The following is a 24,927-nucleotide window of genomic DNA, read 5'->3' as shown; positions in this document are numbered from 1 at the left end:
TTTCAGGTCTAGCGCACTGAAATTGTGCCGGGGATAAACCTGGACCATATTAAGTTGTTGCTATCAGCCCAGAAAAGTCAAATCCAAATTGAATTGCAAAGCAACTCGCAAATCTGCTTCCTGTGCGAGCAGGACTCAGTTATGTTCCACATAGTATTGGCTGTTATGGGGGTGTGAAACAACTGAAACACAGGTCTTACCAGAGGAAATGTAATGTGTAAAATGTCTGAGACAGGCATGCACCACAGCCAAAATCACATTTAGCATGTGCACCCATGGGTGAAAGTACAATATGTGCCTTCGGGTAGAAGAACAATTAACACCTTCTTGTACAAACACTAAAACACAGAGGGTTGAAGGGCACATCGCCACGAGAATTGTAACACCGGCAGGCTGTTTGGGAGACGCTCCACGCCTCTATGAAAGCTCCCTCATGACATGTTTCAGAGCCAGAATGAGAGGTGTTGTCCTGTCTTTGTTGTCCATTTGAGATTTAAGTGAAGAAGACACACATGAACAGACTATCGGGCTCTGCTTTACAGATAAGCAGCTATTCTTGTCTTCCCATTGGCTCAAGTGAAAATTTTGACCTCACCGTGGCCTTAGCCGCTTCATCATCTTTCTTGCCCTCCCGCTGATGCACAGCAGCCATGCAGTTGAGCTTGCGGCGCCCACCGTCGGGCTCGTTTAGGTTGCGCTCCCCGGGCATGATTGTGTCAGCTCTGATCCCGCGTTTGAACAATGGCACGCGATCTCCATCTATCTCCAGTCTGTGTGCTTGCGCAGTGTTCCTCGCTGTGAAGGAGAAACAGGCTGTAATCATGAATATATTTACTGAACAGAGTGGAATCTAATGTCTTTGCCATTTTGACCATATGTTCTAAAAACCCACCAAATGTGCAAAGGGAGAGAGGGGCGTTGACAGATTAAAGTATTGTTGGAGCACAAGAAACAACAGCTTGTACGCAGACAACAGTCCAGTCAAACAACTGGCACCACTACAACTGGGCCAAAGCCCTACTGAACAGACTCCCAAATTATTTTCCACCTCCATGGCTGTGTATCCTCTGCAAACACCAAAATATCTAATTTAAATACCTGCTTCATCTACTGGTCACCAAATAATTTGGACAGAGATGATTAAATTAGCCTAATCCTGCAAAAAACTCTACCAGGTGAGTAGGTGAGGATGGGCTGTGGATGGGTACATCAGCTGATCAGTTGATGAACGCAGAGATGATTAAATAAAGAAAAAAGACCAGGTGAGTAGGTGAGGATGGGCTGCGGATGGGCTCAAATGTAACCCTTTTTTTTGTCTAAATGGAAGTTATCACTATATTGATGATACATATGTATGATTCCAGTTTTAACTGATTAATGAAGGATTATCATAAATGTATTATGTGTAAACAGGTACACATGTGAGAGTATAGCTACACAAAATGTGGTGCTTTTGTTTTCTCCTGGCAGTTTAAGATGTGAAGCCTCTCTATGAGCTGTAGAAACTCACTCACTCACAGGATCACAATTAGCTGGGCATGCTCCAATACGCTGTTTGCAGTCACGTGATTCCGATGGCGCTCGAAATTCAGAATGAGGCAGGAAGTGAAAAGGCAGAATGGACGAGATGGAGGAAAGCCCATACTGTGCTAGTTATTCTTTACTCATTGTGTTGTCCCAGTCAACATGTGTGTGAAATCTGGAATCGCCCAATTCATTCTTACATTATGGCTAAAAACCTATTTAGAGGTCACAATGACCTTTGACCTTTGAGTCAAACGTGTCACCTATTGTCCGACCAACTGTGAAATATGATCATCAATTTATTCTCAGTTATGGCCAAAAACATGTTTTGTGAGGTCACAGTGACCTTGACCTTTGACCACTAAATTCTAATCAGTTCATCGTTGAGTCCAAGTGGATGTTTGTGCCAAATTTGAAGAAATTCCCTCACAGCGTTCCTGAGATATCGTGTTCACAAGAATGAGACGTCCGTATGTAAAAAAAAAAAGAAACGAAACATAATGCCTCAGGCCATGGCTATCACCGGTGCAGCGGCAAAAAAACACAAGCAAATTAAGAAACACATTCAGCAATAACTGATAAACATACCCAGGAGCACAATAGGTAGCTGGCGCCAATATTACTGGAGATATTTGCTATACACCAAACGTTAGCCTTTTACAAATTCTTTGTGTTCATGTTTTGTTTTTTTGTCCCCTGGAAACTGATTCTGTGTTATAACTCAGTTCTGCTTTGTTCTATACTATTTGCAATGTTTCTGTATTTGTGTGCGCGGTGCATTTCTTCATGTTGCCCATGAGTTGTCAAACTGGTGAATGTATTTCTAATTTACTTGTTGTTTTTGCAGATGTATGTGTGGTCAAAGTTTTCTTTAGCTGCAGTGCGTTGACCTCTCTGGGCCACCATAATGAACTGATAAAAGCAACAACAGCCAATGCCATCTAGGTTCAGTCCACCAATCAGCAAACAGCCCAGCAGCTTTAACTACTCGTTCTGTAATTTAAAAAGAAAAACACACCAGAAATACATGGAGAGGAAATACATTCACTGATGTAGAAAAGAAATATAGATTTTTTTTTACATCTATTACAGTGATGACCCAACCATCTCTCTCTGTTTTCCTCTCCCAGTATCACTCTCTATCCATGGACATTTTTCCCAAGTCTCCTTATCAAAGAGGCACTGGGTCGACTGCCAGTCACCTGACCAGATAGTGTCTGGCTTCAGTGCTTCCTTCAGAGCTATAGGCAGACAGGAGTGGGACAGGGGTGTAACTGAGCGCACACACTCGCACACACAGCGTGGCTTACTGTTGCGACTAGACTCCTGTGAAAGCAATTGCATATTTAAATGGCACGGGGAGGCGGAGTGGAGAGAGGAAAGAGTTCAGCGTGTGAGAGACAAGAGCAGTGGAGAGGTGGTGGAGGTGGGGAGGAGGAGGCTGAGATAGGTAAGAAACAAAGCAAACACTGAACGGATCGTGTTTGCTCAGTAACAAGAGCTGTGAATAAATGATTGCAATATGTTTGGAGTGAACATATGCATGCTTTCATTTGTAAACATTTTTTATACAGTGAAGGTTTGTTTTATCGTGCTTCCATGTGCATATTTATCATCAGTGTATTAGTATGTAGTGTGCTATGAGCAAATATTTGTGAAAATATTGTTACACAGCAGTTCTCCTCAGCATGTGATGTAATTCGAGAGCTGCCAGACTTACTTTATATCATTATAAGCAATTATCTGCTTGTATTCAACTCTTCGTGATGCCACATTTTAAGGACAAATTTAGGAATACACACCAGTTGACTGGTGACGGCTTGTCTAATTGAGGAAAAAATTGGTTTCCCCAGTGTGTGTGTTCCTCTGCTTGGACACACACACACACACACACACACACACACACACACACATGCTTGTACTTGTATCTTTGTGAGGACCGTCATTGGCATAATGCATTCCCTAACCACTTACCCTAACCTTAACCATCACAACTAAATGCCTAAACCCAACCCTTACCCTCACCCTAACATTAACCTAATTCTCACCTAACCCTTAAAACCAAGTCTTAACCTTCAAACAGCCCTTTTTTGTTGTGGGGACCGGCCAAAATGTCCTCACTTTCCAAAAATGTCCTCACTCTGTAGGTAAAAAACATGTTTCAGTCCTCACTATGTAGCAAGTACAAGTGCGCGCGCACACACACACACACACACACACACACACACACACACACACACACAGACAGGCAGACACAGACACACACAGCACAAACAGGACTGTGGCTAGCCACCAGAGATCCTTCTGCAAGCTCAATTAGGCTGAAAATTGAGTGGTTCAGTGGTGCAGCCAACAGACAGAATGTGAAATGGATCTGGTTGAGTTGATCAAGGCAGGAGCATGGTCACCACCCAAATGAAAGACACTAATTGCTCTATGGCATAGAATACACACATAAGCATGTGTTTAGACATACCCTGAAAGGTGAGTAGAGTAGAACATGAAGTGAACGATTAACGAAAGTGAAATGATATGTTAGTACATACACACAGACAGGATTAAGTGGGCTGTGGATTAAAGTGCTTGCCATTGAGTTGGAGTATGTTTCTGGAGGACAGGCTTCCTCCTCTGAAGCCACCTGTGACTTTGCGAGGTGTGATGATGTGAGAATGAGACGGCATCACGTCTGCTGCCCTCCTCCTGCTAGGATCTACTGGGCACCCTGTGGAAGAGAAATACAGTTTTTAGTTTGCCATCTAGTGTCTGATTATATTTACATGTGAAGCACCTCATAGAACTTGCTTTTAACTCATTCACGTGTAACAGGCTGCAGATTCGCCACAAGAAGGAGCTGTTGTCATTGTCAGACCAGTTCTATACATGCCGACCAGCCCCACTTACAGGCAAGAAAAGAAATAGCGCCTGTTTTGTTTGTGTGTTTTTGCAGGTTTACACTTCTCTACCTACCTGTTAGCGAAATAAAATAATCAATAATAAAAGGGAAATTATTGTATCACACTAACTGACAGAGGATAATAGCTGCTCAAAGAGAAATACAATTCAACATGTTGCTGTAAAACTCCAAATGTTAGCTTTTAAAGATTTTATCATTTTTTAATTTCCTGCTTAACATCTAAGAACTGAGCATATCATTAAGCTTTGTAAATTCATCAGACAAGCAAGCCTGACTGTTAATTTTCTGGACAAAAAAGGCCTATGGAAAAAAAGAAAACTTGATTTAAGCTAACTATTATGCTAACAACAGATTTGTAAAATTATTTCAATAACAGCCAACTTCAAATATTTAGCACCGCAGACAAAACCTACGTTTTCTTTTGTTCTCTGGATCTCACCTACCTAGTTTTTTTAAAATTATTTTTGGGACAAATGAAAATACTTAGGACCCCCTTCTTCCCTGTCCAAATTATCCGGGAGGACAGTCCTGGAAGCTAGACAACACACAATGACACATCAGCCTATCTAACATATATTAGCCTTGCTTGTTGTTTTATCACACATAATGTCTCAGGTTATCTCTGTATCAGTATCAGGATCATAACTGATAGAAGCACAGTTATCTCTGTATCTCTTGATTTGATTCATTCTATTTTAAAACCAAATCTGTGTACTGTAACTCCAGCAGTAGCCTGAGTTGGGTGTTTGCCACTTCGTGAAGTAACAAGCTAAACCGGGATCTGAAGCCAGATCTGGCCAGTTTGCCAAAAAAAAAAAAAAAAAAAAAAAAAAAAAATCAGTTTTAGGCCAAAGTTCTCTTTGAAGTCACATTACAAACATTACAATACATTTTTACAGTAGACAGCGCCAAAGTCAACACAGTCCAGGTTAAACCCTGGCTTTGAACACTCGATGCAGGATCAATACACGAAGACAAGCCTACAGCGGTTAATTAGTGCCCTAAAATTCTGGACACAGAAATTTTGCAACGCAATGAGTATCATGCTGATTGATGGTTTGGACTCTGTCTAGTTTAGTGCTGCTGGGTGTCAGAGATGCAGTAAGACAGTTCAGCATAAAGATGTTAAATATCACCTGCAACCAGCTACAAATATTTCTGTGGGTGGGAGCTGACCACATCAGCACAGATCTTTCTTTTAAAGAATAAGATCTTCAAAACACTATAAGTCATGTGATTGCAGAAGCTTTATGTCACTGTCTGAATGGCCATGCTGACAATTTGAGGTTATCCTGCAAAACCTGCCCCTCGAAAACCAGACTGTCTTCAGCTTTCAACCTTATTTGTCTCCCTTTCTGTTCCTAAATGGCAAAATCATCATTTCCCCCCTCTTTTTAAAGTCAAGTGGAGCAAGCACTCCAGGGTGCGCCTGTACTAAGACAGTGAACGAGTAGAGGTTTTCCTCTGACATTAATTCATCCTACCAGAGCCCCTACAGTACAGTAGCTGTGGGAAAGGCTTGCTTATGCTTTGAACAGTGCTTTATACACAAAATGCCGGGTAATGGAAGTGTGACAGGTAATTGCTCACTGTCACACCAGCCTGCAGCCATGTACCATCTTCACAAGAGCATTTTCAAATACCACAGGTCAAAAGACTTGTTTTGTGCAATTTACAGGTGAACTGAGGCCAACACTTGGAATCCTTTAGATACAATTTACAACAGTTGACTGAAGAAGTAATTAAAACTAAAGTTTACGGCTCTTTAAATTACAGTGCACTTTGACACATTGCTCCCATTACTCCCATCAGTTTCTAGGCTTTGGAACATCACAACATACCCAACTGAGGTGCTTAATTGCAGTGTAAGAAGTTTTAGAATTTTCTGAGAGGTTCTGGGATACCTCATCCGGGATGCTTTCATATGAAATATGGTGAGTGCAGCAATTAAGTGGCTTTACTGCCCAGAACTGACACCTCAGTGAGCTTGTAGGAGTTTTAGAAGGGGAGGCAAAAGTACCCTCCAAATCTTTTAGAGGCAAAGTCCTTCATCAACAAACTGATAATGGGTAGCAGCTAAATGAGTAATGGGGAGCTGATGTTGCCATGCAAACAGACACCGACAGCGCAGTTCTGCAGATTAATGGGTGAGGTGTCTGCCGTCCCAATGCATTCCCCTCATCATCCATCACCCTTCCCTGGCCACACTACTCAGCCGAATGTATTTGTTTGAGTTATATTTCCAAATATTACTGTGAAGACATTACTTCTGCCGTCGCATAAACATCTCCAATCAATAACAAAGCCATAGAGATCTTATTCCCAACGCCTCATTATGGGCCTTTCAGCCTGCTTTCTTTTGTGTTGAGAAATGCTTTGATGATGGATAGAATTATACAATAAGCCTGCAAGGATGCGATAAGATGAACACCCCAGTGCTACTTGCCCACAATAAAACAAATGGACTGATGATGAACCCAATTGTGACCCTCTGATTAAATCATTCAATCATTTTAATTAATCGGCTATCACTAGAACCATCATTAGGCTCATCAGATAATACCTACTTTAGTGCTAATCCAGGTTGACGTGGATGTCTTGCTCTCGGTCACATTATCCGCCCCTAACTGTTGAATCATACTGGCAGATTGTTAAGACAGAGATGATGATCCTCATCACTGAAATGTAAGCTAATACTCCTGGTTTGTGTTGCAGAGAGAAAGCCCAGCACAGCGTTTGCTGCTCTGTGTTGTCTGTGTGGAGGAGAGTAATTGTGAACACAGTGCCAGAGGGCTGAACTCTAGCAAATCTTTTGACTACTTTCCTGTGTTGCATGACAATAACCCTACTCTGCACTACCCCACCTGCCCGCCCTCTTTGCTCTGCTGGCAGTTCTTGAGGTTAAGGCCACAACAAACCACTGATTTACTGGCCCTCAGAACAAATGGGAGCAAGCACCAAGGGGGTTTTTCAAAGCAGTCTGCAATATTCGATTTCTTCTGCCTCCCCGTTCCAGGCCACGGACCTTTCAGAATAAGCGGATTCCCTCTCACCTCAGGGCTAAAAGCAAGGTTTATAAAGTCAGGCCTTAATGTGCCAACAGCAAGAGCTCTTAATGAGTGAGACATACTGTACTGTATGTGCACCCCTTAGGGAAGTCACCTAGCTAAACTAATTGTTAGGTAAATTTCACTGATATTTTGTTCCACTAGTGGCAGCTTTAGGCAGGATTCTCTCTACTCTCTCCTCCTGCAACACTCAGTCTCTCCAGGGCTTATCAGGCTGCTGCAGATGAGGAGCACTGTGAGGTCTGGAGAAGGTTCTAATCTGTCTTCTCTACTGTGCTGAAGCAGATACATGCTTTCTGTTTGTGTGTGTGTGTGTGAGAGAGAGAGAGAGAGAGCGAGAGAGAGTGTGTGGTGCATGTGTGTGGAGGGAGCAAAAGAGACAGCAAGAGAGAAGGCAAGAGTTAGAGAGGAATGATACAGACACAACTCAGTCAGCAAAACGATTTTATATGAATAGGCTTTTCCTTCTGTCACATATGGGCCTTTTTACTATCTGCAAATATTACCAATATGTTTCCAGATTGGATATTAAAAGTGCTCACAGTCTTATATGCCTGTAAAATAGAGTTATTATCAGCCAAAATAAGCACCAATTTGTTGCACTAAAGCTATCCTGATCAATATTTTTTATTAAAAAATGGATCATATGACTATATGTAATGTGGTCGCTCAGAGTGATGAACCCACAGAGAATTATCACCCAACTCTGCAGTTACCCTTCGCTTTGTGCAGCATTTTACCGTCATTCAGCTCATTGTTTCGATTTTCCAGCCTGCAACTTCTGCTCTTAACAACTTTGTTTCCAGTCAGAGCACGCAGCTTTTTCTGATAAACCATGTACGCTACCTGCCCTGCACCAAACAGCAGACAGAAGAACAAAGTGGCTAGTTGGTGAACATAATGGAGTATCTAGCACGAAAAGAGCCAGATATTTTCCTCAGGATTTGTTGGGAGACCGAAACTGAGCTAAAAGGAGGGTGAAAACTGTCAGGAGGCCAGAAACATAATTCCAAATGAATGGTAATGTTGCTCCATGTCTGCTGGATGTGTGAATAGGCAACTGTTTTCTAACATGTTCAATGATAATATGTAAGACGTTGTGTGTTCAGCTGATCTGCTGCCCCCAGGTGGTCAAAAATGTATTAATGCAGCTTTAAGATTTAATCTGATGAACCTGTGTCACTTGAAAATGGCTACATTTCTTAGTGCCAATAAAAAATAAATATACAACAATGTTTGTTTGTGACTTGTTCCCTTGGGAGCATTAGATTACGAAATCTCTGGTGAGCAAAGCTGACATATTGTCTTGAGGGTTGTGTCAGAGGAAAGCTCATGGATTATTCACAAATTTGCTGTGAGCAGTTTCATGTACTGTTTTCTTTCTACCAATAGTTCCTACATGAAACTGCTCACAACAAGGTCTGTGGATTATCTTGAGTAACCGGGTCCTGATTTCTGGAAAGAGATATTGCTGTTGAGTATTTCAAATGTATTTTTATTTTTTTTTTTTTTTTTGGCGCTTTGAGCACCACAAGCCGAGTGCCATCCAGTTCCATTATATTAAAAAAATCTACGCCCGATATCTCCAAAACTTGGCAACTCACACCAAAACCATCTATCTAGATGGATACATAGCACTACAGGTAAGAGTAAAAATATGTATTTTTGATTTTGGGGTGAACTGTCCCTTAAATGGTTGTCACCAAAATGATTAAGAATTATCCTCCAGGGACCATGAATATGTATATCAAATTTTATGGCAATTTGGCTGGTCAATGTACAGCTATACATTACATATTGTAACACACATCTGCAGAACATGTCAGACAGAAATTTTCAGGGCAAGTGTGAGCAGAAAACAGAATCCTAATGAAGGCATCATTGCTTTTGAGTTCAGTATATACCCCTCTGTCATGTGGTTTCTTAACTTGTTCTACAGCCTCAAATCTATGAAAATGGCTTATCTTTCCTCGCTTACTTTTTATTCATCAATCCTTTACTTTCTTTCCATCTGTCATCTATCTATGTTGTGTTTGCTCGCATGTTTGTTTTAGAGAGACAATGTATTATTGTATGTGATTAATCACTGTTAAAAGGCCATCAATCAGTCCACAGTATCAGTCTTTGGAAAAACTCTGGGATTGACATCATAATGACATCATGGATTACAAAGATTATTCAATGTTTTCTATTTTCTATCTTTGGGACAAAGTTTCTGATACATACTGCTGACACAGCAGACTTTGGCGGGTGCTACAAAATATTAGTACCAGCTTCCAAATGTTGAGCTCTTGCACAGTTTTCCATTGTATTAAGGTTAAACATGTCTCTTTAACGTGTCTCTTCCCCTGCCTCTATCTTCATTTTCCACTCAGAGTTCATGTGGATTTAGCAGATGAAATCAATAAAGCATTGTAGCTTTCCTCTGGATTCACCAGTCGATCAGTTTCATGGAACGAGCAGGTGGTCGTCATGGTTTATACACTCCTCATCTGCTCCTACAGTTCTCTGTGTGGGAGTGCAGTTTTCCTTCCTCAAGACCTCATACGCAGCAAAACCAAACCCCCCATGTTCCAGCCACAATTTCACAACTCTGTTATTCTGATTAGGCCACTTCCTTTGGTCCTTTAGACGCTATTAATAAAAGCTGCTTTACAGAATGATTGAATAGGCCTGACAGCGTATATCATTATCATTTAATTAATTACTTGTCAATCCCACCTTGTGATGATTAAAAAGGATATCGTTTGGTGTTTCACTCTTTCTCATTTGGAAATGACAGTCTGCCACTCACTTTTTTTTAATAAAGCCTAATTCTGATGAATTCCCAACACAGCGAAGTAAAGACATGATTAAAAGCATGCATGACTGAAATTAAAAAAAAAAGAAAAAAGAAAAAGGAGAGAGTAGTATGCAGTCAGGACTGCATTGCTTATGAATTGTAATTGCATTGTGGGGGAGAGATTCACATGATTATATAAATAACGATATGATCATATATCAATAATTTTTTTTAAATCTTATATTCATTTGTGGGTGACTGTGTAACACCATGGCTCACATGGTAAAAGCAGAATAACGGACATTTCCACAGCAACTAATTCCATCAACAACAGAGTCATGTTATACTCACCACTGTGCTGCACTGATTTTTTCTTTTTAAACAGAAATATGGTTTTCATTTCCTAATTCATTTCAATCACGTGCAGCCAGTTTGGAGAAGCAGACAGCTGCTCCGCCACAGACGCTCTGTATTGTTGTGAGGCTTGCAGGACTTCTGTATTCCTATACATATATACATACTGTATTACGCCGAAGCAGCGCATATGCGTAGGAATACAGAAGTCCCGCGGTTGAGAAAATTTTGTGCCAAAGGAAAGGGCTGTCTGACAGCATGGTAAAGAGGTGAGAAATGTACCTTTATAGCGTACACTTAGACTGATATTGATTTTTTAGGTCAAACTTTTTTGGCGGTTAAAATACGTATTACTGTTGATCCCCATTCACAACAATACAGAGCTGAGCGTCTGTCTGTCTGCTTCTCCAAACTGGCTGCGCGCCGACCCCCATCTACCGTAGGTAATACACTGACTATCGATAAGTACATCATGAATCTCCACTACCCCTTTAAGTTACTGCCACTGAAACTCAACACTTCCTGTAGAAGTTTCCAATTAAAAGCCTAGCAGGAATGGGAGGGATTACTAGTCACTAGAAGGATTTTAATGTGAAACATCTGTGCAGGAAGTGTTGAGTTTCATTGACTGCAGCTTAACAGCGATTTAAAAAACGGCAAATTCAAAGCGACTGAAAACAGTGAATGAAAACAACATTTTTGTTAGGGAAGAGAAACAGCAGAGTACTGACTATTAAATGACTCTGTTGTTGTACTGATGGAATTAGTGCTGTGGAAATGTAGAGTATGCTGAATTTAAACTCAAAATGGCAGGTAAACATGGAGGAAGTTTTGAGTCTGCATTAACAGCAAGCGGCATCAAGAACAAATTAAAACAGGAGCAGATCAGAAAACTACGACGATATATTAGGGCCACTGTAGGTAAGAAAAAAAATACGGAGCTGGGGGAGGGGAGTAATATTCTGAGTAATAATAATACTAATAGTAATAATTTCCGAGATTAAAGTGGTAAATTTACGAGAAAAAACTCACAAATTTATGAGGAAAAAATCGAATATTGTCTGAGATTATAAAGTCATAAATTTGCGAGATTTTTTTTTATTAAAGGCTCTGTACTCTATTAAAGTATGTATGCAGATGTTAATAACAACAGCCGTCACATCAAAGCTACTAACCAGTATTATGAGATACTTCCTTCTGTTCAAAGACCAAAAGCATAAAAAACTGGGGACGAACTGCAGACATTTTTCAATGACTAAGATGTGACACATGCGTTCAAGTGGCTTGTTGCAGTCCCTCATATCTGCCTAACTGTCTGAAAGCTCCACGTCTTCTCTTATGTCTGCACTGACTCTTGTCTTGAGTTTTTTTCTTATAAATTTGTGACTTTAATCTCAGACAGTTTCTGAGTTATTTTCTCGCAATTTTATGACTTTATAATCTCAAAGAATATCCAAGTTTTATTTCTTGTAAATTAAGACTTTAATTAAGACTTTAATCTTGAAAGTTCTCAGTTTTTTCTGGTAAATTACCCCCCTTCCCCGGCTCCTTAATTAAATTTTCTTTTTTTTACCTACAATGAACCTAAATATGCCGTCGTAGAAAACAGAGAGGATTGTTAGTAAAATATAATATAATATAAGCCTGTTTCAGATAAAGCCTACAGCTAATTACAGGCCCCGGTCAATGTTCAAGAATTTACGGTACACAATAAACTAGTCAACATGGCTAAACTTAAATCAGGACATTAATCTAAATCGACAAGATCCTCACAACAAAAAGAAATTTCAGCCTTGCTGGAAAAAAAGCTTTTATGGCTCTAGCTACTCTTCCTGTCACACTGCCACACACTTTTTCTTTTCTCTCGCATTCTGTGTCATCGACCATTTTCAAGCAACCTTCCTTCACCTCTCGAGCTAAAATCCAGGGGCTGTATCTGCGCAGTGTCAACACAGAAATACAGCCTGCCTTTCAGCTTGGCCAGCGTCAATTTTTGAGTCCATCCAGTGGGGATTTAGGAGTGGTAGAATTTTTCCAATCCATAGAGAAGCCATGTAATCCTTCTACTGAACTTGGAAATCACAAAAAATTGGAGTTACAGGGTCCTCACATGATGTCGCTGATATACTCTACCTGTCTGCCTTTTATTTCTGCCACCCTGCCTCATCACACAACCGGTCCACGCTCTGCTACGCCTGCCTGTCTATATGTCTGCGTTTGCATGAGTGCATGCCTTCTTGGCATGTGTGAGTGATTTGATATGCACACATGCTTGTGTGTGTGTGTCTCTGTGTGTGTCCTTCCTATCAAATGTCTGTCAAAGTCTCATACAGCAAATCCAACTGTCGTACCCCAGTGAGCATTAATGGCCGAGCTTCAGATCCTTTACAACCCACCAAATAAGTACATAGTACTGATTTATGATTTATGAAAGAAAGAGAAAACACTGATATAGAGGTGGTGAGAGAAGAAAACAAACAGCCAGATGAGGGTGTAAGAGAGAGCGTGTGATGGAAGGGTAAGAGGTAAATAGATGAATAGGAGAAAACAGGAACACAGTGATAAAGAGCGAAGAGAGCAGTGTGAATGTGAGAAAGGCAGCAACAGATGGAAGCAGAAACAAAGAAAAGTGCTTTCGAGTCCTCCCTCCCCAAATTGATTTTGACTGTCGGCCAGGGCGCCTGATGGATATCTGAGCCTTGATTGGAATTTACATGCCAGACACAACTCTCCTCCTTCCACCCCAAGCACACCCAATAACCCATTGCACTCTCAACCTGCTTTGAGTGATAAGTGCTGGCATATTTAGCCCCAACAATGGCACTCCGCAGAGTTTCTGAGGCCCAGAGAATGATGCATTGTTTATGAGAGGGAGTATCGTTTCAGCACTTGATTAATGGGGAGGAAGCTATCGTCAGCTGCCATCGCGCCGCAGGGGCACGCAAGGCCCAAATTGGATGAGTGCAAGGGAAGAGGAAAGGTGCTCAGTTGCTAGACGGAGTGGAACTATCACATCAAGATATTTCATTTTGGCACAGTGTTTGCTTTGCAAGCCTGCACACCTCCAGAAAATGGGAACTTTCAACAGCAGCAGCAGCCCTGGGGATTCACTGTCATTTCCAACTCTACACATCAATAAAAGTAAACAGACAACATTACTTCATAATCTGAGGCTCCAAATGGAATATGACCTGAATATAAAACACTTTTGTAAATATTTCAGAGGTAGAAGGAGATTTGGGTGATATTGAAACTAGATTTTCTTTTGAATGCTAAAACAAATACAAGCTCTTCTTTTCCTGACTTTCCTTACATTTACCTTCATGTTTTGGTAATGCAACTACCCATCTATTTGCAACAGCCCTCATCCCATGCATTCACTTTCAACCTTCTTCTGTGTCCCAATGGGGGCAGTACTAGATTTATCTATTTGATTTACAAGTTTCTCCATACGGGAGGCGCTAACAGCAACACAAAGCAAGACAACTATCTGGCTGGTCGGATGAATTCTTACCAAATACTTTATTCAATACTCCATGCAAGTGCATTAACCATACAGCATTTTATGCTCATTCATCACTCCCTAGAACTGTATCAACACACAGAATATCAAAAGGCTTTCACATATATCCATTAACAATCATGACTTGTACAATCAGCACAATCAGGGAATACAGATCATTGATTATTTATGCAGAAGAGCCTAAGGACATTGAGCATGGAAATTTATTCTTGGCCTTGAGATCAATATGTGTGACAAAATAATATCAACCAAAGTTCAATACTTCGGTCACTTGATGACACCTGTGCAAGTCCCATTCACTGGTGAAGACCGTGAGATGCAGCTGAAAGGTCTGAAAAAGCTAGTAGGTGAACCTTGAGTTGACATCATTTTGTCACACCTAAGGAAATTGGTTTGGTTGATCTGTTGATATTCTGTATTGATGTTAGCCATGGTCATGTCAATATTTGGTGTCAGTATCAAGTGTCAGAAACAGTCTTGCAGTACTTGCCTATGTTGCCTGTGCGCATGTGCAGCCGGCCCCTTATAATAGTGTGGACCGTCATGGGGCTGAACCGTTGGCCCGAATCTGCGCTCGTCAGCAGGGTGTCCTCTCCCACATAATCGGTGGTCAGCACCTCCACCTCATGATGGGCCTGCACCGCCGATTTACCCTGACGCAACATATACTGGGAATGCAAAATAGGGTGTGAGTAAAGGAAATGAGATGCATTTCTTCGGAAGTATGCATTAAACACTGATCAAGACATAGGGAAAAATGAATAAATGAGGACAGACTAGCAAGAAAAGTGCATATACGCTAGGAATGGTTGGGAGTTTGAGTTATTGCTGAATGGATACTGTATGATCAAGTTCAAAACAGCTCTGCCAAGTTGTAAACTATTCCCTTAATTCTTTCTCATTAAAAACTTAACAAATTTCACAGTTGCAAAACAAATCAAAAGAGTTGAAAAGACAAAAAAATATATATATAATAAAAATACTTTAATCTGTGGTTCATTTTTCTTTAGAGGTTAAAATAGGAGGAAAACACAGTAAGCAACACTAGATAGTAGTGGCTTTGAGACTGAGCCTCACTCTAGATTTTAAACTTGTGCTCTTTTCCTATTAAAAAAAAACAAACACTTTTCTTTACATTTTACATTTTTTATACAATGTTTGCATATCTCATAAAATAAGATCATTTGTGCTTGTTGAGTAGACAGGGTAAACCATTTATAACAACTATTATGAAATGTTTTGTGTTTTCAAGGAAACCTGGTTAATATACAGTGAAGTGTTTTTGTATTTGACATTATATTCAGTAGTGTCTGCGATGCCTGGTTTACTCTATTAAATGTGTAAAAACAATCTGCAAACCCTGCATGAATACATGACAGATGCACTGCGTTACGATGAAGGTATGTCATGAGTAGACAATGCGTGTGTAAATAGAAGGCGGTTTTTTTTCTTTTTTTGATGCTTAACTCTGGGAAGTTCTTGTGATGAACACCAGGTGAGTGGGAATCAGAGTTTGATCTCGATACATTTGATTCATAAGTCGACCTCAGTCTTTTACCTTGAGCTCAATGGCAGTAGAACCTATCAGGAGCAATGAGTCGCTGTCCCAGATGTCGATGTGCATGGTGTGGAGGGCCAGGTAGCGCAGAAACCAGCGCTTCTCTCCTGGCCTCAGGAAACCCTCATCTACTCTGAACTGCACCTGCAGGCCCGGAGAGCCTGGACAAGGAGAGAGGAGACATCAGCATGGAAAGAAAAACACATACACTGTTCAAAAATGTGAACTATATATGAGAGGGGTCACGAGTCCTATACTGTTAATCTAATATAAATGTGAACACCTTGAGCACTGTGAGTACAGAGACAAAACAACTAAAAATGTGTCACTTTCCAAATGTTAATGGACTGCAATGTATATGACATCATAAAAAGCCTGACTATAAAGATACTAAATTAGTTAAAAGGTACCCTGTGGAGTTTTCTTTTAAACGAAAACAGTAATTTCTACATTTAGTATTTCCCACCAAAACGAACAAACCTGTTGAATGCATTTCTTTCCTGATTAAACATTTGCAAAGCAGTTTTCTTTTAATATTTAAAACCTGTATTGTTTAGATCCATGTTTGCTAGCTAGCTGTTTTAGTCTTCCTTGCTGGTATGTTGCTGTGTTTCCTGCTGTGTTACTGCTTCCAACTGTTAGTCAGAGGCATAGCATTAAACTGTCGGCAGGTACGAGTAGGCCTATCGCTTCGCCCACTTCCTTGTGTGCGTGCATATGATACAAACAAAACGGAGATCCACTCATAATAACGCTGCTAAATAGTGCTACTTGTGGTCAAAAAATCAACAGTGTACCTACTATATAATTTAGCCTCATTCAAGACTTCTGATTTACTACCTACATGTCTGGTTGGTTCAGCGATTCAAATGAGTGTGGTTTTGTGGTAATTGATGGCTGCTTCCTCCAGCTGAAGAAACAATCAACCACTCAGAGCTTTGTAGGCAGGATTAAGAATGGGGACATCATCTATCCTACATAGCTAGCTACTTAGTTACATCCACTAAAAATAGCTACCGAAAAATGTCACAAAAATGGTGACAAGTGTGGATAAGAAAGGCGCAGCTGTATTGGCTGTTCTGAATCGACTTACAGAAATAACAACCCTTACATCGGCATATTTCTTCAATTGTCATTAAAAAAACGTTTAGTTAACTCGTCCTAGCAACCCATGCTTCTGTGTCACCTGAAAATAACTTCAGTAGGATGGACATGTCATGGCTTGGATGTAGAGCTGAAGCGATTAATTGATTAGTTGATTGACAGAAAAATAACTGGAAATTATGATACTCGATTAATTGTTAAATAAAAAGTAATTTTTTATCCAAACTTTCCCCATTCCAACTTCTCAATTGTGGAGATTTCTTTGTCTCATGCCATATTGAACTGAATATTTTTAGGTATTGGAGTCTTAGTCAAGCAAAACAAGACATTGGAAGCCGGTTACATGCACTTTTTACTGATATTTTACAGACCAAACGATCGAGACAATAATCAGTAGATTATTGAAAATAATCGTTGCACCCCTAGTTGGATATCATCAGGGTTATCTGGGCTTAGACTTGGAAACCAGTGTACAAACCGGGCGGGGATTTGAAAGACATGGGAAGTGTAGGATGCTGTATTTTTGGAGCTTGACCCATATTAGAGAATAAAAGTCTCCTCTGCTACATCGATTTTGACAACTTTCTAAAAATCTCTCTCTCACAATTTTCCCATCTTTATGGAAGTGCAACACAAAATCACCCTTCAATTTGTCACACATTTGTATGATAAACTGAAATGATGCAAATGGCAAGATAGTCAACAAAAGTTCTGTACAGTCTCAGAAACTGAACCAGTGTATTTATGTCTCTACTGACTAACAAAACATGTAAAGATGCACAACCTGATCATTATTTTAGCCTCTCCTTCAATCCAGATGAGTTTAAATTGAGCCATAATATCTGTAACCAACTATCAACCTTGTGGACAGATCTGAACTGGTGCAGCAGCCATCTACTGGGAGTCATTAGGTCTGATGATTGCACTGCTTGGAAGTACAATAACCAGGGAGTATGAGGCCATTTCACAAAATCAGACGCACCCTAGGGTTCTTATAATTCAAGATAATAATGGCGCCTAACACACTGTCCAAAAACCTCAAAAGTGATTTTATGAACAGCGGGATAAAGTCAAGGCTTTAATCAGCACAATCACAATCAACACTTTTGGACCTTTGGGGAGTGGATTTCCCTCTTCATCACTCAGAAGAAAAAGGTTTTCTTTTATGAAGAAAATACTATACACACAGTTTGAAGACTGAAGCTATTCTGAGGACAATGAGTGGCTATAAATCTCAGTAGATATTTAGTATTTATATCATTAGCCATTTGTTATTTTGCCCGCGTTCTGCAAGGTCACATCCAGGGACACATACACCAGCCATTTCATCTTGATTAAATCAGTTCAAAGTAAAAGCCCAGATTAATTTTGAGAATGTAAAACGAGTGCCCTGTGATTCTCTGATGACGGCTCTGCAATGTACCAACGTGAAAGCTGACTCATCCTCTAACTCTGAGAAGTTCAAAAGAAATGGACCCCATCAGTGATCCAACTCAGCTGGTGAGTGGGTACAATGTACAGTCTGCTGCACCAAACCCAACCTGCAGAGGCACGTTAATGCTACCGCGTGTGTCTATTAAAGTGTGAGTGTTGGACTATATGCCAACCTGACTTCCAGAATTCTACCCCACAGCATCCCTTCAACTCCGTATCAAAGCCCCCACACCGTCTTTATTCCCATAAATTGAATGTGCGGAGAAGCAGCTGGCTGGATAGAAGTGGAATAATAAGGTCCTTTGGTGAGAGCCCTGCTGTGTTACAGACACCAGCAAGCCCTTCTGACTCTCTCCACACATGAACTTAAAGAAAACTCTTTTCTTTTTTCAAATACACACTTACACACACATATTCTCGCAGTATTCCCATAATGCATGCATGTATTCAGACAGCCTGTTCCGAGGCCACCACTGCTACCACTGAGTGTATATTAGGGTTCAAAACAAAGGCAAATGCCAATACTTAAAGTTAGGGTTGGGGCTCCATAGGTTTATCTTAAATCTGACTCTAGTATTGAATAGACTTTTAGAACCTGAATCAGTTATCTATTTAGGTTTAGCTTTTGACACGTGACAAGTGATGGATGGATGAATGAATTTGCTAACAGTCTAAACGAGAACCTGAATTTGAGAAAACACCTTCCTCACAAGTTCCATTTAGTAGCTGTTATGAAACTTTTCATCATATCAAATAAACTTCATCAATAGATGGAGTTTGCTTTTTTTCAAATTTCCATTTTTTCTGGGCATTTTAGGGATTTCTCATTGCGTAAATTTAACTGTATCTTATGTAATAAAACAATCTAAGCTCAAAGGTCCCTTATTAGTGTACAGCTTACGATAACACGTTGTCCTGTGTGTGTGTGTGTGTGTGTGTGTGTGTGTGTGTGTGTGTGTGTGCGCGACTGGTTTTGGTCTGATGTTCACAGACAGCTGAAAGCATATACTATAGTAACATTCTGTTTTCTTCTTATCAAGGTATAAAAGCCTCTGAAACAGTATTTAGACCATCATGACACACTAAAACTCTGCAGTGAAAGGCAAAATAAAATTCATCCGGGTGGGTTGTAGCTCCTTAAAGTCAGTTGAGGTAGGTTACAGTGAAGGTTTCACAGACTGCTGAGTAAAATGCACCCACACTGGAATGGTTTTTCTGATCAGATATCGGAAATGAAAAAAAAGAAAAGAACGGAAACATACTGACTAGGGGAACCTTTATTTTATCTAAAGTAGACAACAGTGACAATGGTAATAGATTTTTACCAAAAGGCCATGACAGACTTTTTTGACAGTATTCAAGAGAACGATAAAGAGACAGGGGAAGACAGAGAAAGCAGACTTGATATGTCTGTGCTGCATAAGAACTTCTTTTCCTTTAACCTAACCTACGCAGACTCCTTCACCTCCCCCTCTCTCCAACTACCCGCCAACTCTCTCCACTTGGACCATTAATGCTCCTAGCACGCTCTGGGCTTGTGTGCAGTGGACGGGTGGCAATGAGAGCACAGAGGGAGAACGGGAGAGAGAGAGAGAATGTGCTGTGTGTGTTTGTGCTCACAAGCGGGGAAGAGCTGACAGATCTGGCCCAAGGGTTGTACAGGGTTGTGTGTGTGTGTGTGTGTGTGTGTGTGTGTGTGTGTGTGTGTGTGTGTGCAGCTAGGTCTGCAGACGAGTAGCGGCACCCAGCAGACTCCCCCCCTAACCTGGATGGCCTGCCTGGTGTGTACACAGCAGGCCAGGCAGGCTGGAAATCCTGCCGGGGATCAACAACTCTCAACAACGCTGTGGAGGCTGCAGGCAAAGAAAACAGTTAGGATGCACAGAGTGTACAGAAAGATTTACAGTCTGACACAAACCAGAGCATCATTGTAGACTAAGGCTACATTTACCAATATATCTGCGGGAACACATGTTGGCCACTTAGGGTTTCTCACTGAAATTTCAGGGATATGATGCACTTTTAGATTTGATATTTATTTTGAAATTAGTCAACGATCTGATGGTTTCCTACATGAACACCTAATAGTAATGATCAGTGAAATTTTAGATAAAAACATTTGTCATTACCTAAAGCGAGCTGCCCACACATTCTGACTGACAAGGTACAGTATATAATATCAGATGAAGATATATAGTGTAGTGTGTATTTGTAAGAGAGACTATCCAACCAAGAAAAACAACAGTCTTTTCAGCAAATGCCCAACAACGTGACAAGTGACAAAGACCTCTAGCAGCCGTAGGAAGTATGACTCTTTATCTGTCAGAAGCATAGACTGTATATAAAGATGGATGACATGTCAGCTCCCTAAAAATTAAGCCAAAACATCTCGATCGCCCCCTGGTGCCTGGCTGTAGTATAGGTCATAAACTGCACCCCCTCCATGTTAGCAAATGGGATACGGGCCAAACTAAAAATGAGGTTTAAACAAAAAAAAAGTACATGCTTTTCATTTTGTAACTGTGAATTGTTAGCAGTGGCTAACAAGACTACTGATGTCGTCCTGCTGATAGGGGCATCTCACAAGTATGTGTCGTTCTGGAGGGCAGTTACAAACAACGTATTGTGTCGTTTCATTTGGAGGAAAGGACTTGTACAGATGTAGTAATGTTTAATGGAGTTGTGAAGCAAAGATGTAAACCGTATACGTGTATCACATGTATAAATGTCTCCTAATTAGGTTGTAAAAACCAGCACAAGTAGAGAAGAGTCATAAAGTCAGCAAAATGACACTAGTGTCCGTTATACAGCAATATCTATATAAAGCTTGCTAAAATTAGCTAACATTAGCCACTATGAGCTAGTGGTCATACTGGACCAAGTAAGGCTGTAGTGACAAAAAGCCTGAGTGTACTGAATTAATTTTGTAGTTTTGTTTGCCTTTTATTACTTATTTGTTGCTTAAGTTCAGTTTAGTCTGTAAGAGGAAAATTGATATTTAAAAACTTTTTCTTACTTTAAATGATGTCAAAAGTGCTTCCGTAATGTTTTCAATAACAGGGAATTTTTATCTGACTAGTTTAAACACAAGTGATGTCCTGGGTGTTTTGTCTGTTGTCTTTTCTGCTTTAGCAAGTAACTGCACAGAAATGAGAAGCAAAATAAAGATAACTTTCAGTTTGCATTAATTTTTTCCCTATTGCTTTCTGTTTATCTTCTATTACTCTGGTTATATAACTTTTGTTTAAACATCAATAACATCAAACAAAATTACCATCTCCCCAAATAAAATCAGATATTGTTTCTGTGTAATTGTTTGTTCAGCCTGTGTTTGTAATTTGATATATTTAATTGATTAAACTTGTAATTTTGCAATTAGAAATGTTGATCATTTCCAAATGTTCACAAACATTTCTCATATCTGCTTGTAATGGCATTACAAAAAAAGCAGATCTAATGTCACAGCAGAATTTCCTCTGAATCCACTCAGTTTAGCTAATCTTTTTCAGTTGCAAATTCATGACAAATTATAATAATATCTCTACAGAAAAGGTAGCTCTTAACAGTAGTTATGTTATGTATATTCTGTTTATATATAAACAGTAGTTCTAAGGAAAAAAATACCTGGTTAAATACTAAGAGAGAGAGCTGTGAACGAACAAACTGTTAAATGATAACCCACCGTAGCACGCAGTTATGAGTAAACAGGTGTAAAGGCTCCCAGCCTTAGAATATATAGAAGGATCTGTCTGAATGTAGGAGGGCTATGTGAAAGTGCACACTGGATGATATAGACTGAGAGACGCAGAGACAGACAGAGAAATACTGACAGAGTTAGACTGGAGTGTATGTCTGGGGAATGGAGAATATGGGTAGGCGTAGGAAAGAGGGGGGGATTGTTTGTGTGTTCAATATCACGCTCTGTCACAAGCTGTAATATCTCTTCCATTTCATTAGTTGCTACATGAATAGACTTGACATCAATCAGCGCCCGCTCCGCTGATTGAAAGAGAAGTGCCTCAGCATCAGAGAACATCGTGGAGCAACATGGAACGAGCTTGCAGTTTGTAGGCACTGATTGTACAATGTTAACCCGGAAAGCAGTAAAATAAATCACAGCCCGGTGTGGAAATGAACAGTACTATTTTTTGCAGCGGCGGATCCTTACCAGAGTTGACAGTGCCGTCATTGTTGACGGAGGCCAGGACACAGGGAAGTGGATCGCTAGCTTTCTGTTGAACCTTGTCACCGGTCAGTAGTTTGAGCTGCTGCGATTTGACTGGTGGAAAGCGATAGAACTGGAACGTGAAGTAGATGTTGTCAGGCCAATCAGGGCCGACACCCGCCGTTGGTATCCTGTCAAAAGACAGAGGTCAGTGATTATTCAGAAAATAATGATCGCTCATAGTGCAATATCTGAAAGTAATACGGCAATGCTGCATGTAAATAAATGCACAAGTTATTGATTTACTACCGTGAATATAATAAATTAAATCCACTAACTATGATATTTTTACTACACAATATATGTGGGGAGTAGAGTGGTATGCATATTTGAAAATTAATGGTTGAAAATGTCATTAAAAACCTGAGAGAGTAAATCACATTTCAGCTAATGATTTACCTCCAGGATAGAAAAAAATCAAATATGCATTTCTTGCACGCCCTACCAGAGCCGGTAATTCAGTTTTACTGCTACTTAAAAGTGAAAACCCAATAACCAAAATGAGGATTAGAAGTTAAGGGGGTAAATCACACCTGATTCAAAATATGTGGCTAGCTTGGCTCCCTCTTAAAAACTAAAGACATGAAAACATGAAAACTACTTATTAGTTCTGTGGAAGACAGGAAATCTTGAATGTTTATGTAAAAAAAAAGTGTACGAATAATGTTGTAGTCTCTTAACAAAGGGAATCATTGTATGTATTTTTTGTTTACTAGGACTCCTATGGAGAAAAAATAAAGACTTTGTGACTAAGAGAGCCTCCTGGTGTTGTGTATTCCTTTTCACACAAACACCACCCTCTGAGTGTGATTTCACACACGTATACAGAGCTAAACACACACTTCAAACTGCTGATGGCCCACAAAATGTCCCGGTGAGCCTGCAAGCACCTCCATTTAGCACTGAGCACATTAAATAATGAGCGAATTTCAGGATGAGCTTCTTTCTGTTTCCGTCTGATGAGCAGATTAGCAATCAGTCATTGGGTATTCAATAATGAGGAAAAAATAAAGACATTTGAAAACAAGCAGGGAGTGCTGGGAGGCCCCCCAAGACCACGGACAGGCCGTCAGAGCCTGAGATTTCAAAGTGGAATCTAATAAGAGTGGTGTGTGACCTCCGAGTCAATCACACACTCTTGATATTCCACTGTTAAAGATGCTGCCATGCTCCATCTTCACAGAGGAGCCGGCATTAATATTCATTTTGTAAACAGACAATATTGATAATTATGGCTCCTGGGTGAGAGGTAGAAATTACGCTGCCTATTCACGGGCTCCCCGCTTGCCTAAGGGTTACTGCTGCCACTGCCTGAACCCCTGCCTGCCATACCTGTTTGTCATAATTATGAGGTAACCCCCAACCCACTCTACAGCGAGCCACAGAGATACGCAATGTATGTTAAAGTATGTGGTTTTAAGTTGCACTTCAGATTGCCTTAAAATGGCCCTGAAACCCCCCCCAGAAGAATCAAATAAACTTTCATACCTTCACAACACACAAATTAAAGTAAAAATCCATATTTGTGGTATTACAACACAGGACGGGCCGGGGCTAGCTGGTTAGCATGCTAATTTCAGTAGATATCTCTGCAACACAATACATAGACATCTTTGACATGACATCATAACTGTCAGTTCTTCACATTCTGTTGATAAGGTTAGTTCATTTTTTGAATGTTTTAAACAAAAATTCTAGCCAAATCTAGCATATTGCCCCTTTAAAATATCTGCTATGTTTCACTGTCTACAACTAATAATGACTCACCCAGAGACTTTAAATATTTGCTGTTGTAATTTTACAATATAGCTAGGCGCTACTACCAAACTTCCTTCCAACTTGCCTGCAGAAAAGTGATTTAATTGTCAGCCTGTATGAAATAAACAGGATAATGATGCTGTGTGTTGGGGAAAACTGGAGGTAGGAAATATGTCCAACAAATCTCTGCTTAACCTAGGTGGGGGATGGGTGATGTGTGCAGGCACAACTACAGTAGTATGGTAGGTTAAAGTGGAACCAGGAAGTCAGTCTGTGAACTGTGATAGAAGTTTACATCAGACTGTTTAGGTAATGATTTTAGTGGTTACCCCAAATTTTTCATCTAAATAAGTTTGTCTAACCTTGGGGTTTGTTTACAATCTGTCTGATCATCTGACTGTTTGTGTTCCTTGCTCCGTCTGATTTTTTTATCCTGGAAGAGGCTCAAATTTCAGCAAGATGTCACAGTACTGGCCACTCGTTCAACTAAGAAGTTCAGTTCAGTTTAGTCGAGCAGCAAAGTTAACACGTTTTTGAGCTGATTAACATATGTTTGATTTTAGAGGCTGCCATTAACTGAAAAAACCCACTTGAATGTTACAATTACAGTAGCTGACAAAACTGTCTAACAAAACAAGGAATTTGAAGACGTCACCCTTTTGTTCTGGGAAATTGTGGGGTGC

At 40.2% G+C, this 24,927-nt stretch overlaps 1 protein-coding gene across 3 annotated transcripts in view; it reads right to left on the bottom strand.

Moving 5' to 3' along the window:
• The window catches only part of nphp4 (nephronophthisis 4), a 179,899-nt gene that overhangs the window by 31,408 nt on the left and 123,564 nt on the right, over positions 1-24,927 (bottom strand). For all 3 annotated transcript variants that reach the window (XM_044210968.1, XM_044210970.1, XM_044210969.1), the window contains exons 16-20: positions 22,430-22,617; positions 15,724-15,884; positions 14,656-14,833; positions 4,112-4,246; positions 596-795 (exon numbers count right to left, since the gene is read on the bottom strand). In XM_044210968.1, coding sequence (XP_044066903.1) covers positions 596-795; positions 4,112-4,246; positions 14,656-14,833; positions 15,724-15,884; positions 22,430-22,617 — 862 coding nt within the window. The remainder of the gene's footprint in view (positions 1-595; positions 796-4,111; positions 4,247-14,655; positions 14,834-15,723; positions 15,885-22,429; positions 22,618-24,927) is intronic.

The sequence above is a fragment of the Siniperca chuatsi genome, linkage group LG10 (assembly GCF_020085105.1).
Source record: "Siniperca chuatsi isolate FFG_IHB_CAS linkage group LG10, ASM2008510v1, whole genome shotgun sequence".
Lineage (NCBI taxonomy): Eukaryota > Metazoa > Chordata > Actinopteri > Centrarchiformes > Sinipercidae > Siniperca > Siniperca chuatsi.
Note: the sequence above shows the minus strand (reverse complement) of the source record. Positions and strands in the feature narration are given on the sequence as shown.